The sequence below is a fragment of the Lithobates pipiens genome, unplaced genomic scaffold (genome assembly GCF_037356315.1).
Source record: "Lithobates pipiens isolate NorthernLeopardFrog02 unplaced genomic scaffold, aLitPip1_a1.2 Scaffold_19, whole genome shotgun sequence".
In the NCBI taxonomy this organism is placed as follows: domain Eukaryota; kingdom Metazoa; phylum Chordata; class Amphibia; order Anura; family Ranidae; genus Lithobates; species Lithobates pipiens.
The window spans coordinates 585,531,491-585,546,893 of NW_027507764.1; the positions used below are offsets into that span (position 1 = coordinate 585,531,491).

The 15,403-nt window shown below is 43.6% G+C and overlaps 1 protein-coding gene across 1 annotated transcript in view; it reads right to left on the reverse strand.

The window, feature by feature from the left end:
- PTH1R (parathyroid hormone 1 receptor) overlaps positions 1-15,403 on the reverse strand; it is a 489,474-nt gene that overhangs the window by 45,673 nt on the left and 428,398 nt on the right. The window contains exon 8 of the mRNA XM_077493522.1: positions 15,209-15,269. Within this exon, the coding sequence (XP_077349648.1) occupies positions 15,209-15,269 (61 nt within the window). The remainder of the gene's footprint in view (positions 1-15,208; positions 15,270-15,403) is intronic.

Sequence of the window (15,403 nt, forward strand, 5' to 3'; positions counted from 1 at the left end):
TGATCTTGAGCATATGTAGATTTCAAAAGAGCACCCGTTTGGGGGGTGCACCATCATCCTTAGACCATTACCTACATGAAAATTTCACCAAAACATATGGGACTTTCTAGGTACGAATATATATATATATATATATATATATATATATATATATATATATATATATATATATTGTTACAAGTATCTTTAAAACTTCTAAAATAGTATTAATAATTCCCATAAAAATATATTTAAAAAAAGGCTAGTGCATATTACAGCTTTGTAATCATGAAACCCCAGTGCAAAACCGCATCTGCAGTACACCAAATACCTATGTTCTATAATACACATCTATATATTTATTTTTATTTGTTTAATTGCTTTTTTATTTAATTATAATTTTTTCGTATTATTTAATTTTTTTTAAAACTGTTATTTTAAAAAAAATATTAATAGTAAAAAATAATTGTAATAATTATAAAAATTTATATAAAAAAGGATAGTGCATATTACAGCTTTGTAATCATGAAACCCCAGTGCAAAACCACATCTTCAGTACACCATGTATCTATGTTCTATGATACATATCCATATATATTTTTTTCTTGTTTAATTGTTTTTTTTTTATGTAATTATAATTTTTGTATTATTTCTTTTTTTAAACTGTTATTATAAAAAATATTAATAGTAAAAATAATTGTAATGATTATATAAAAAAATATATATAAAAGGCTAGTGCATATTACAGCTTTGTCATCATGCCCCAGTGCAAAACTGCATCTGCAGTACACCATATATCTATGTTCCATGATACATATAATTATTTTTATTTATTTATTTTTTAATAATGTTATTATTATTATTTTTTTTTTAACTATTATTATTATAAAAAATAATAGTAAAAATTATTTGTGTCGTATGTGTTTTGGTTCAATTTCCATATAATTATACTGTCTCTAATACACTTTACACATTTCGGGGTCTATTTCTGAATATTTTCACCCAATATTCATACAACGTTCACCCATTTTTCACATCCGATTCCTTTTCAGTGGGCTGCAAAATGCACGGCAATGGCCCACAAAAAAACCCCATCTTTGAAGCCCCATGGGGATAAGAATCTTAATAAAAAAACCTTATTTGCCTTAAATTTTCCTCTCCAGGTACAGCTTTCAACATAAAGACTCATCTTGCATCCAACTGTTTCCAGTTTGTTAGAAGCCATCAGTGCAAGATATGGACACCATGACATCTGCTGAGTGCAGTGGGGTTCTACTTTTCTGGTTTTTTTTTATTATGAAGCAAACAACAAATAGGACAAAATAACAGAAAAAGTCAATGTGCAAAACTATTCACCCCCCTAAAGTCAATACTTTGTAGAGCCGCCTTTTGCGGCTATCACAGCTCCAAGTCGCTTTGGGTGTCTACTAGTCTTGCCACATCTCACCACTGGGATTTTTGCCCATTTCTCCTCCTTACAAAACTGCTCCAGCTCCTTCAAGTTGGATGGTTTGCGCTTGTGAACAGCAATCTTTCAGTCTATTGGATTGAGGTCTGGGCTTTGACTAGGCCATTCCAACACATTTACATGTTTCCCCTTAAACCACTCAAGTGTTGCTCTAGCAGTGTGTTTGGGGTCATTGTCCTGCTAGAAGGTGAACCTCCGTCCTAGCCTCAAATCACGCACAGAGTGGTACGGGATTTGCTCAAGAACATCCCTGTATTTAGCACCATCCATCTTTCCCTCAACTCTGACCAGTTTCCCAGTTCTGACTGCTGAAAAAAATCCCCACAGCATGATGCTGCCACCACCATGTTTCACAGTGGGGATGATGTTCTTTGGGTGATGTGATGTGTTGGGTTTGCGCCACACATAGTGTTTTCTTTGATTTCCAAAAAGTTACATTTTAGTCTCATCAGACCAGATCACCTTCCTCCATACATCAGAGCAGATCACCTTCCTCCATACATCAGACCAGATCACCTTCCTCCATACATCAGACCAGATCACCTTCCTCCATACATCAGAGCAGATCACCTTCCTCCATACATCAGACCAGATCACCTTCCTCCATACATCAGAGCAGATCACCTTCCTCCATACATCAGAGCAGATCACCTTCCTCCATACATCAGACCAGATCACCTTACTCCATACATCAGACCAGAGCACCTTCCTCCATACATCAGACCAGATCACCTTCCTCCATACATCAGACCAGATCACCTTCCTCCATACATCAGACCAGATCACCTTCCTCCATACATCAGACCAGATCACCTTCCTCCATACATCAGACCAGATCACCTTCCTCCATACATCATAGCAGATCACCTTCCTCCATACATCAGACCAGATCACCTTCCTCCATACATCAGACCAGATCACCTTCCTCCATACATCAGAGCAGATCACCTTCCTCCATACATCAGACCAGATCACCTTCCTCCATACATCAAACTAGATCACCTTCCTCCGTACATCAGACCAGAGCACCTTCCTCCATACATCAGACCAGATCACCTTCCTCCATACATCAGACCAGATCACCTTCCTCCATACATCAGACCAGATCACCTTCCTCCATACATCAGAGCAGATCACCTTCCTCCATACATCAGAGCAGATCACCTTCCTCCATACATCAGAGCAGATCACCTTCCTCCATACATCAGACCAGATCACCTTCCTCCATACATCATAGCAGAGCACCTTCCACCATACATCAGACCAGATCACCCTCCTCCATACATCAGAGCAGATCACCTTCCTCCATACATCAGACCAGATCACCTTCCTCCATACATCAGACCAGATCACCTTCCTCCATACATCAGACCAGATCACCTTCCTCCATACATCAGAGCAGATCACCTTCCTCCATACATCAGAGCAGATCACCTTCCTCCATACATCAGACCAGATCACCTTCCTCCATACATCAGACCAGATCACCTTCCTCCATACATCAGAGCAGATCACCTTCCTCCATACATCAGAGCAGATCACCTTCCTCCATACATCAGAGCAGATCACCTTCCTCCATACATCAGAGCAGATCACCTTCCTCCATACATCAGAGCAGATCACCTTCCTCCATACATCAGACCAGATCACCTTCCTCCATACATCAGACCAGATCACCTTCCTCCATACATCAGACCAGATCACCTTCCTCCATACATCAGACCAGATCACCTTCCTCCATACATCAGAGCAGATCACCTTCCTCCATACATCAGACCAGATCACCTTCCTCCATACATCAGACCAGAGCACCTTCCTCCATACATCAGACCAGATCACCTTCCTCCATACATCAGAGCAGATCACCTTCCTCCATACATCAGACCAGAGCACCTTCCTCCATACATCAGAGCAGATCACCTTCCTCCATACATCAGAGCAGATCACCTTCCTCCATACATCAGACCAGATCACCTTCCTCCATACATCAGACCAGATCACCTTCCTCCATACATCAGACCAGATCACCTTCCTCCATACATCAGACCAGATCACCTTCCTCCATACATCAGACCAGAGCACCTTCCTCCATACATCAGACCAGATCACCTTCCTCCATACATCAGAGCAGATCACCTTCCTCCATACATCAGACCAGATCACCTTCCTCCATACATCAGACCAGATCACCTTCCTCCATACATCAGAGCAGATCACCTTCCTCCATACATCAGACCAGATCACCTTCCTCCATACATCAGACCAGATCACCTTCCTCCATACATCAGAGCAGATCACCTTTCTCCATACATCAGACCAGATCACCTTCCTCCATACATCAGAGCAGATCACCTTCCTCTATACATCAGAGCAGATCACCTTCCTCCATACATCAGACCAGATCACCTTCCTCCATACATCAGACCAGATCACCTTCCTCCATACATTTTGGGATTCTCCCACGTGCCTTTTTTCGCAAACTCAAAACGCGCCATTTTGTTTTTTGCTTAAAGTAATGCCTTTCTTCTGGCCACTCTGCCATAAAGCCCAACTCTATGGAGCGTACGGCTTATTGTCGTCCTATGTACAGATACTCCATTCTCTGCTGTGGAACTCTTCAGCTCCTCCAGGGTTACCTTAGTTCTCTGTGCTCCTCTCTGATTAATGCCCTCCTTGCCCGCTCCGTGAGTTTTGGTGTGCGGCCGTCTTGGCAGGTTTGCTGTTGTGCCATGTTCTTTCTTTTTTTTTTTTTCCTTTTTTTTTTTTTTTTTTTTAAACACATTTTATTTTGAAAAATAGTTCAAGAAATACAGACGAACAGGCATTTCCAACAACAGATAGGATACAAAATCGGCATAGGTACAGAGTAATAAAATATTCATAACACGGGAACATCTCGAAATGTACAGGACCAGATCTGTGTGTAAAAAGAAGCCAGTTAGGTGCATGTCCGGAGTACAGGTGGTTTGCGGACCATCAGACGTGGCCCAAGTCGTATTACTCTATGAAGAATTGCCCCAAGGCTTGTAAAAGGGCCAATGAGAAGGAGGGACAAGGGGCCAATAGTAATGTAAGGTGGGTCAATCTTCGCGGGGACAAGGGGTCAGCGCGTGTTATGGGACATCGCTAGGGAGACCCCTAGAGGGGTCTATCTAGAATGGGGAAGGTAACTCGTGGTTGGAGGCGTGTGGTATTCGTGAGAGATCGCATGTGTGAACGTCTGCTATGGGGTGGTCTGGTAGCGGACTGGGATGGAGGGATGGGGCAGGGGGGAAGGCGAGAAGAGGGTGGAGAAAAGTGAGATATAGAGACAGGGAGAGAGGGGGGGGAAGTGCCATGTTCTTTCTATTTGGTTATGATAGATTTGATGGGGCTCCTAGGGATCATCAAAGATTTGGATATTTTTTATAACCTAACCCTGACTTGTACTTCTCATCCACATTGTCTCTTACTTGTTTGGAGACTTCCTTGGTCTTCATGGCAGTGTTTGGTTAGTGGTGCCTCTTGCTTAGGTGTTGCAGCCTCTGGGGCCTTTCAGAAAGGTGTGTATTTGTAATGACAGATCATGTGACACGTATATTGCACACAGGTGGAAATCATTTCACTAATTATGTGACTTCTGAAGGTAATTGGCTGCACCAGAGATTTTTATGGACTTCATAACAAAGGGAGTGAATACATACGCACATGCCAATTATCAGTTTTCTATTTCTGAAAAATAGGTTTAGGTATATATTTTTCTAATTTTACTTCACCAACTTAGACTATTGTGTTCTGATCCATCACATATAATTCAGATAAAAACAAACAAACATTGAACTAAAGGCTGTAATGTTACAAAATAGGTAAAAAGCCGGGGGGGGGGGGGGGGGGTGAATACTTTTGCAAGGCACTGTATATATGATGTGATGAAGCCTGGACAGATCTCTGTGACAGCTAACTTTCACAGCTCCCGCATCGATCGTTATTCACGTCTTCAGTACCACCAGCAGTAAAAGTTAAAAGCTTTTAGGATCAAAAAATCAATCCCGGAGTAAGACCAACATAAAAGGTAAAAAGGACAAATAACTTGGATTGCTCAGTAATTATCAACATTTATTATTCTTTTATGTTATCTAGTCTGAGATACGGAGGATATTTGTTTGAACTTCTCACTAAAATTCTGATGTGTTGGTTCAAAAGTCTCTGGCTGTTTAACCAGTGTTCACCAGAGCCCCTGATGGTGGAGATGGGTTTCGCTGCATGTTAGTACCAGGTCATGGTCCTCAGGTAGGGTTGCCACCTTATCCCTTTAAACCCGAACACATATTAATTACACAGGTTCTGAGGCTGATTAAGGTGGTAATTAAATTAGCCTTCAGAACCCGTGTAATTCATATGTGTTCGGGTTTAAAGGGATGAGGTGGCAACTCTATCCTCAGGATCGCCCCGCCAGGAGGTGAGCAAGCCGAGGTCCAGTAGCATATTAAGCAGTTAGGGATCAAGCAGCAGCGTAGTCAGTAAACAAGCCAAAAGGTTGGTAACAAGTGGCTGGAGGTTGGGATCAAGCAGAAGCGTAGCCAAGGAACAAGCCAAAGATCGATAACGAGTGGAAGTTGTGACCAAGCCACGGTGGGCAGGACAAAACATGCCAGGGGGCGTGGCTGGAGCAGCGCCAGCAGGGGCCATACACTGTGACTAGATCGGGTCAATTTGAGCTGCTTCTTTTCCTCGGTTTACCAAAAATTTTGGGATTCGTTGACTTTACTTCAAACTTTGCCACTGTGCCTTAATAAAATGTAGGCACCACAGAGGCCTCATATTGGACCAAAATCAAATTCAGGGAGTGAGCTAAAGCGGAGTATTCCTATACCCATATGTCCAGGTTTTAGGATCCCCCCAGCAAGGTTAGGACAAGGGGTGGGTGGGAGGGTTGGCTGCCCTGGGGGCAATGGTTTACTGTAAGGATGGGGCCACTTTCCTTCTTTTTTAAGGCTGACAGGAGTAGGCATCACTACTCCTGTCAGCTCAGCGCTGGGAGCCGCAAAGAGAGGAGGAGAGAGCCGGGATGTGGTGTGGGCTGTATTCTCCCCTCCTCCTTACTGACAGTGAAGCACTCCTGTATTAACAAGGAGGCGGCGATGTCCACAGACACAGTGGAGCTGCACTAGCAGGAGGGAGGAGGGGAGAGAGAGCACAGCCCGCACCGCTGAGTGGAGAAGTGTCCAGGAGAGTGCCGTGAGTAGAGGAGAGAGAAGGCAGTGGAGGAGAGAAACGGGAGTGGAGGAGAGAGCCGGGAGTGGAGGAGAGAGCCGGGAGTGGAGGAGAGAGTCGGGAGTGGAGGAGAGAGATGAGAGTGGAGGAGAGAGACGAGAGTGGAGGAGAGAACCGGGAGTGGAGGAGAGAGGCGGGAGTGGAGGAGAGAGCCGGAGGTGGAGAAAGGCGGGAGTGGAGGAGAGAGGTGGGAGTGGAGGAGAGAGGCGGGAGTGGAGGAGAGAGCCGGAGGTGGAGAAAGGCGGGAGTGGAGGAGAGAGGTGGGAGTGGAGGAGAGAGGTGGGAGTAGTGGAGGAGAGAGGTGGGAGTAGTGGAGGAGAGAGTCGGGAGTGGAGGAGAGAGGCGGGATTGGAGGAGAGAGCCGGGAGTGGAGGAGAGAGCCAGGAGTAGAGGAGAGAGCCATCAACACAAGCATGTGCTCAGTGTTAAAACTGGGCTGCACAGTGATGATTTTGACAAGTTTGACCCAGTGGCAGCCTGTCTATACGGGGCGCCGCCCCCCCCCCAATCCATTAACCCGGACCCTAATCTACATGCAGGGCACCGTGACGCATGGATTCCAATTGGGTTTGTTTTTTTCTTTTGTTTTTTATAAGCACATGATTAGAGCCTGAGGCTCTAATAGCACTGCACCCCGAGCCCACCCAGTTGTGTGACAAAAGCGAATGAATATTCACCATTGCCTTCCTGATTCTCCTCCCGGCAATTCAGGAAGCGGGTCCTGAGACCCGTCACCCAATTGGCGGAGAGAAGAAGCGATCCTATTGGCTGCAGAGGAGGAGTAGGAGGGAGGAGAGGCAGGGGAAGCCGCCGTGAAGCACCAGGAGGAGGAGACGCCACCCGAAGGAAGCGCTGCCTGTGGCGTGACAAAGATGGGCTAAGTGTGGGGCTGGTGATCAACCACCCGGGGGGGGGGGGGGCAGGAGGGAATGCCTGTGACCCGGCTGACCACCCAGGGGGGTGGGGTTGGGTTGACGCTCTGCCAAAAATGATACCACCAGCAGCCACAGCTCTGGACTGAGGCAAGAACAGGCTATAGAAGGATATGCTTTGTTCATTTTTCAACTCTTTAGACCACTTTAAGGGTTTTGCACTGAAACACCAAATTGAACTAACTTTTTTTTTTTTTACGTTTTTTTTTTTTTTACATTGATTTCACCTTTATATAGATTGCAGTCATAATTGAAGTCAATCACACTTTTCTGTTACTTTGGCAGCCAATAATTATTAAAGATAAAAAAAAAAAAAAGAAATGTAGTGAGTGCTCAGCGAGCGGGTTTGCATTGTTGGATATCCCTTTCTTCGCTCGCTCTTGTTAGGCGCACAGAGCTGGAGAGAAGAGCTTGTTTTCCTTTGATAGAAAAGTCATCGGCGAACGAAAATAAAAAGCAATTTGTATGACCCAACGGGGGGGAGGGGGCCTTCCATCAGGCGAGCAGTCAGCTGTAAGTGCGATCGTTCTTCCAGCTTACAGATAAAATGACTCGTCGGCTCGCCCACTGCGTGTCCCAGGAGGACGAAGTCGTCGTTTTCTGAAACTAGCCAGTCGGCCAATCGCTCCCGAGTCCGGACCGGCGACAACAGTCATGTACCGGAGACGTCCGGGCTGCTAATAAAACAAGCGCTCAATAGGCGCAAGATGGATGCCATCTTTTCCAGGACTTCAAGGCGCAGGCGCCGTCTTCAGAAGCTTACAATGTGCAGAGTTCACTTGTTATTATTATTATTATTTTTTTGTGGGTATTATTAACCACTTACAGACCGGACCATTTTGCTGGTCAAAGACCAGACCACTTTTTGCGATTCGGCACTGCGTCGTTTTAACTGACAATTGCGCGGTCGTGCGTCGTGGCTCCCAAACAAAATTGACGTCCTTTTTTTCCCACAAACAGAGCTTTCTTTTGGTGTTATTTGATCACCCCTGCGGTTTTTATTTTTTGCGCTATAAACAAAAATAGAGCGTCAATTTTGAAAAAAACGCATTATTTTTTACTTTTTGTTATAATAAATATCCCCAAAAAATATATAAAAATTTTTTCCCCTCAGTTTAGGCCGATACGTATTCTTCTACATATTTTTGGTTAAAAAAATTCGCAATAAGCGATTATTGATTGGTTTGCGCAAAAGTTATAGCGTTTACAAAATAGGGGATAGTTTTATAGCATTTTTATTAATAATTTTTTATTATTATTTTTTTTACTAGTAATGGCGGCGATCAGCGATTTTTATTGTGAATGCGGTGGACACATCGGACATTTTTGACACATTTTTGGGACCATTGTCATTTATACAGCAATCACTGCTATATAAATGCAGTGATTCCTGTGTAAATGACACTGGCAGTGTAGGGGTTAAGTGTTCCTAGGGGTGTGTTACTAACTGTGGGGGGCTGGGCTTTCATTTAGTGAACACTGATCTCTGCTCCAATCACATGGAGCAGAGATCAGCGTCACTAGTTGCTAGGCAGAATGGGGAAATGCTGTATACAGTGGCATTTCCTCCATTCAGCCACCCTGGGAGACGATCGCGGGTATGCCCACGGTAAACGAGTCCGCGGGACCCACGACCGGACTCACGGGGGTCCCGACCGGCATGCGAGTGCGTGGCCGGCGGCGCGCTTGCGATGGCAGGGCGACATTGAAGATTGGACGTACCTGTATGCCAATATGCCTGCCCGTGCCATTCTGCCGACGTACATCGGCGTGCACCGGTCGGGAACCGGTTAAGCCACGAAATTCGGCCAGCAAAAGTTCGATGAGAGCTCTTGGTCGGAAATTACGACTGTGTGTACGCTCCACTGGACTTTTGCTGGTGGAATTCCGGGCAGCAGAAGTTTGAGAGCGGGTTCTCTTTTTTTCCAACGGAAAAAGTTCCGATCGTCTGTAGAAATTCCGACGCGCAAAATTCCTACGCGTGCTCTGAAACAATTGGACACATGCTCGGAAGCGTTGAACTTCATTTTTTTGGCTCGTCGTAGCGTTGTACCTGACCGCGTTCTTGGCGGTGGAAAGTTCCGAGAACTTTTGAGTGACCGGTGTGTATGCAAGGCAAACTTGAGCTGAATTCCATTGGAAAAACCATCCAAGATTTTTCCCAATGAAAACTCCGATCGTGTGTACGCGGCATTAGAGTTGCATCTATCCATAGAAAGAATAAGGCCCCTTTCACACTTGTGAGACTTGTCCTGCGACTTGGGACTGCAAAGTCCCACGCCAAGTTGTACCCCCCCCATGATTTCCAACGAGTTCCATTCATATCTGTGCGACTTCAAGTCGCACCGACTTCAAAGTAGTCCCTGTACTACTTTGGTACGACTTTGATGCGAGTTACACAGGCATTTCCTGAAATCGCGTCAAAATCGTGGCCCCCGAAATTGCGCAAATTTGAAGTTGCCTTACGCCCCTTTCACACGGCTGGCCCACACCTCCCAACTTTTTGAGATGGGAATGAGGGACACCTATCAGCAAAAGTATGCAGGCATAGGACACACCCCCTTGACACGCCCCCTTAAAGAAGAATTATACAAAAAAACTAAGATTGGTTAAACTCACAAGTGCTTTTTTTTACCACTACTATTCATTTATATCGGCTTTTGGAATTTACAAATGCAGCAATTTAGAAATCAGATGAAAGGTTTAGTGCTGGGAAAGACTTTTTGATAGATAAAAAGTGCATTTTATATGCAACTATAGAGATCAGACCAAAATGAGGGACAAATGAGGAGGAGTGAGGGTTAGAGGGACTTTGTTCCAAATGAGGGACAGTCCTTTGAAATCAGGGACAGTCCTTTGAAATCAGGGACAGTCCCTCTAAATCAGGGACAGTCCCTCTAAATCAGGGACAGTTGGGAGCTATGCTGTCGGATTCCTCCATTCTCTGACTTCTGTCCCAAACCGCAGCCAATCGCTCTGCGTGCGGCTGCTGTCAGCCCGGCATTCGTCTTTAAATGAGTGGTCGCTGCTGATCGCATGCCCCGGTCATTCCAGCAGCAAGGATCTGCAGAGTCCTGCCACGGGGGTCCAGCGGCTGTAACAAACCGGGTGAAATGGGTGGGGCCTTAGTGTGACTCTTAGCTGAGAGTCGGGCCCACTGTATTCATTCTAGGATATCCCTTATGTGAAAGGGGGGGGCGTACTGAAAACACAAATGTAAACGGGGGACTGTGATGTGAAGGACAGCCTGTGATGTAAAGAGGGGACTCTTAATGTGAAGGGGGCTCCTGATGCAAAAGGGGGGACTTTGATATGAAAGAAGGAACTCTGATGAGAAGGGAGGACTCTGGTGTGAAAGGGCTACTCTTATAGAAAAGAGGGGGCTCTGATGTGAAGGGGTACTCTGATTTACAAAGGGGGGGACTCTAATGTGAAAGGGGGAATTCTTATGTGAAATGTGTGGACCCTGATGTGAAAGGGATACTCTTATAGGAAAGAGGAGATTCTGATGTGAGGGGGGGTCCTAAAGTAAATAAGGGACTCTTATGTAAAAGGGCGGAGGGGGGGGCTGTGATTTGCAACAGGAGAACTCTAAAGGGGGGACTCCGATATGAAGGGGTTACTCTTATAGGAAAGAGGGCATTCTGATGTGAGGGGGGCTTTAAGTAATTAGGGGACTCTGATGTGAAAGGGCGGGGCTGTGATGTGAAATGGGAGAACTCTGATATGAAGGGGTTACTCTTATAGGAAAGAGGGCATTCTGATGTGGGGGGGGGGTCCTAAAGTAAATAGGGGACTCTGATGTGAAAGGGCGAGCTGTGATGTGAAATGGGGGAACTCTGATATGAAGGGGTTACTCTTATAAGAAAGAGGGGATCCTGCTGTGAAATGTAAGGACTCTGATGTGAAAGGGATACTCTTATAGGAAAGAGGGCATTCTGATGTGGGGGGGGGGGGGTCCTAAAGTAAATAGGGGACTCTGATGTGAAAGGGCGAGCTGTGATGTGAAATGGGGGAACTCTGATATGAAGGGGTTACTCTTATAAGAAAGAGGGGATCCTGCTGTGAAATGTAAGGACTCTGATGTGAAAGGGATACTCTTATAGGAAAGAGGGCATTCTGATGTGGGGGGGGGGGGGGTCCTAAAGTAAATAGGAGACTCTTATGTAAGGGCGGGGGGGCTGTGATTTGCAACAGGGAACTCTATTGTAAAGGGGGGACTCCGATATGAAGGGGTTACTCTTATTGGAAAGAGGGCATTCTGATGTGAGGGGGGGGGGGATCCTCAAGTAAATAGGGGACTCTGATGAGAAAGGACTTGGCCCTGATGTGAAATGGTGGAAGAACTCTGTTGTGAAGAGGGGGGGAGGGTTGATCGGAAATGGGGGAACTCTGATGTGAAGGGGTTACTCTTATAAGAAAGCGGGGATACTGAGGTGAAATGTGAGGACTCTATGCTCTTATAGGAAAGAGGGCATTCTGATGTGAGGGGGGGTTCTAAAGTAAATAGGGGACTCTGATGTGTTATATATAATTTAATTCTATATTACCTCTATGGTCTCTTATCATTTTTTTTTGCTGCTGTCCTTTTCTTCTTAAAAATTACTATCCAATGATATTCCTTCTTATTGATATAAAGTATATACAATGTATTTCAATATTTCAGCATCTCCTGATTTTGTATATATAATCCCATTGTTACATTTCTTTTCCCTCTCACCACGTATCACACATAATCATTATTTTTACTTTAGGAAAAAAATATTATTTTTTTTTAACTTGGCAATTATTGAAATCTCAAAAAGATTATGCAGTATAGACAGAAATGTACATATATAAGTAGTAGACATGTATACTGACAAAAAATTAGTTTTGTTGGTTTTTTTGCTTTTTTTCGGAAATTAGAAAATTCGGAATTCGGAAATCCGAAAATTCGGATTTTCAAATTTTCGAATTTTCTAATTTCCAAATCCCAAATTTCCGAATTTTCGAACTTCAAATTTCCAAATTTATGAACTTTAAATTTCCGAATTCTGAACTTCAACTTTCCGAATTCTGAACTTCAACTTTCCGAATTCTGAACTTCAAATTTCCAAATTTCCAAAATTAGAAAATGTGGAATTTCGGAATTCAAATTTCCGAATTTCCAAATTCCAAATTTCCGAATTTCCAAATCCCAAATTTACGAACTTCAAATTTCTGAATTCTGAACTTCAAATTTCCAAATTCTGAACTTTAAATTTCCAAAGTCTGAACTTTAAATTTCCAAATTCTGAACTTCAAACTTACGAATTCTGAACTTCAAACTTACGAATTCTGAACTTCAAATTTACGAATTTCCAAAATTCGAAAATTTGGAAATTCGAAATTTGGAATTTCGGAAATTGAAAAATTTGGAAATGAACCAATTCATCAAAATTCGTTAAAAAATTAATTTGGAACTAAACTGAATTGCACATGTCTAATAAGTATCAAAAAATAAAATAAGAAATGATACAGTAGGTGAACAGCTCATATTAGTACAATGTACAAAGGATGAACTTAACTGTTATGGTACAAAAGTTTAGCAAGTGATAAATTTCTGCATTTCTATAGTGGGATGGATCTGAAGTCCGCCAACAGTAAGGTAAAGTATTATATCCAATGGGGGTGTTCGGATTGGGTGTGGATAGAATAATAAGGCCATAAAGCGGGTGTAGGTCACGTGAGATTTAGGCTTTTTGGGGGTGTCAGACAAAGTTCCCAGTGATTATGACATTTTGGGAGTTGTAGGTGAGCCTTGACATACATACATTCCATCGGGCAGTTATTGGTGAAGAGTGTGATCACTTCTGAAATAGATGTGTGTGGGGGGGGGGGGGGGATTTCCACTTTCTAGAAATATCTAGGCGGGCAGTTATGAAAACGATCGTGTGTGATCTCTGGGGCAAAGTGTCAATATCCAGACCCAAAAGAACCATTTGTGGCACCAAGGAGAAAGAGGTTAGGATGATGGAAAGGATGAGCTTTTCACAAATACAAAAAAAGTTTAAACAATAATGATTAGAAAGGCAGAAAAAAAAAAAAACAGCAGGAAAATAATAGCTAAGGGCAGAAGGGTTAAGAAGGGGTTAAAATGGTACAAATTTTATATAAAACATATATTTTTTTTGTTTACTTATCAGGTCATTAATTTAATCTGCAGATGAATAAAACAAAGAAAAGCTAAAAGTAACAATGTTACTTTGTATCTCTCTATCTCCTGTCTGATCAATGTTTATAAACAATGTTACACTGTATATCTCCATTTCCCATCTGATCAATGTTTATAAACAATGTTACTTTGTATCTCTCTATCTCCCGTCTGATCAATGTTTATAAACAATGTTACTTTATATCTCTCTATCTCCTGTCTGATCAATATTTATAAACAATGTTGCTTTGTATCTCTCTATATCCCATCTGATCAATGTTTATAAACAATGTTACTTTGTATCTCTCTATCTCCCATCTGATCAATGTTTATAAACAATGTTACTCTGTATCTCTCTATCTCCTGTCTGATCAATGTTTATAAACAATGTTACATTGTATATCTCCATTTCCCATCTGATCAATATTTATAAACAATGTTACTTTATATATTTCTATCTCCTGTCTGATCAATGTTTATAAACAATGTTACTTTGCATCTCTCTATCTCCCGTCTGATCAATGTTTATAAACAATGTTACTTTATATCTTTCTATCTCCTGTCTGATCAATGTTTATAAACAATGTTACTTTGTATCTCTCTATCTCCCGTCTGATCAATGTTTATAAACACTCTTACTTTGTATCTTTCTATCTCCCGTCTGCTCATTGTTTATAAACAATGTTACTTTGTATGTCTAAGCCCCCATTTACAATTAAGCTTGGTTCCTCATGCATATGTGTGAGGGGCAGAAGTACAGGATGAACTCTACGCCCTTGTGCACTTTGAAGTTTGTTTGGCCGTTTGCGGCATGTCTGATGTCCACAACTAGTTAATGTCCAACTAAACCTTAAGGCTGGGTTCACACTGCTGCGAGGGGAGATCCGGATGTGATTCGCACCCGCACTGCAGTGCAAATCACATCCGATCTCCGTAGCGATGCGAGTTCAGCCATACAGATAGTATGGCTGAATTCGCATCGCTCCCGCAGCAAACTCGCGCGGGACCCTTTTTTTGGTCCGCAACAGAATCGGATCGCATGGGGGGTTCACACCATGCGATCCGATTCCTGTGCGAGTCGGCAGATCGCACTGCGATATGCGGACGGATCTGGGGGTGTCATTAACATATCATTGACACTCCCAGCCGTCCGCATAGGGCAGTGTGAACTGCCGCCGGGAGTAATGCGATGCGGGAAAACGCCGCGGATTCGCGGCGTTCCCGCATCGCAGTGGTGTGAACCCGGCCTTAATCAGCAAAATAATTTCTAGGTGCATCAAAACATCAAGAAGGTGTGTTCTGTGACGGGTTCTCCGTGTTCTGTGACGGGTTCTCCGTGTTCTGTGACGGGTTCTCCGTGTTCTGTGACGGGTTCTCCTTATGGGAGAAGAAGGTTGTACTCACTCTGTATCCGCAAACGTGGCTCTTTCCCGCGCCCAGATTGTAACGAATACAGCAGGAACACCTGAAAATAAACAAACATATAGAATGAGGACTCATCGCTATACGATCGTCACTCTCACAATCGGCGTCACCCTAGAAACAGATGGCGGGGAGAGCTTTGGGCTGGAGCCACAAATAAACATCAATCAACCAACA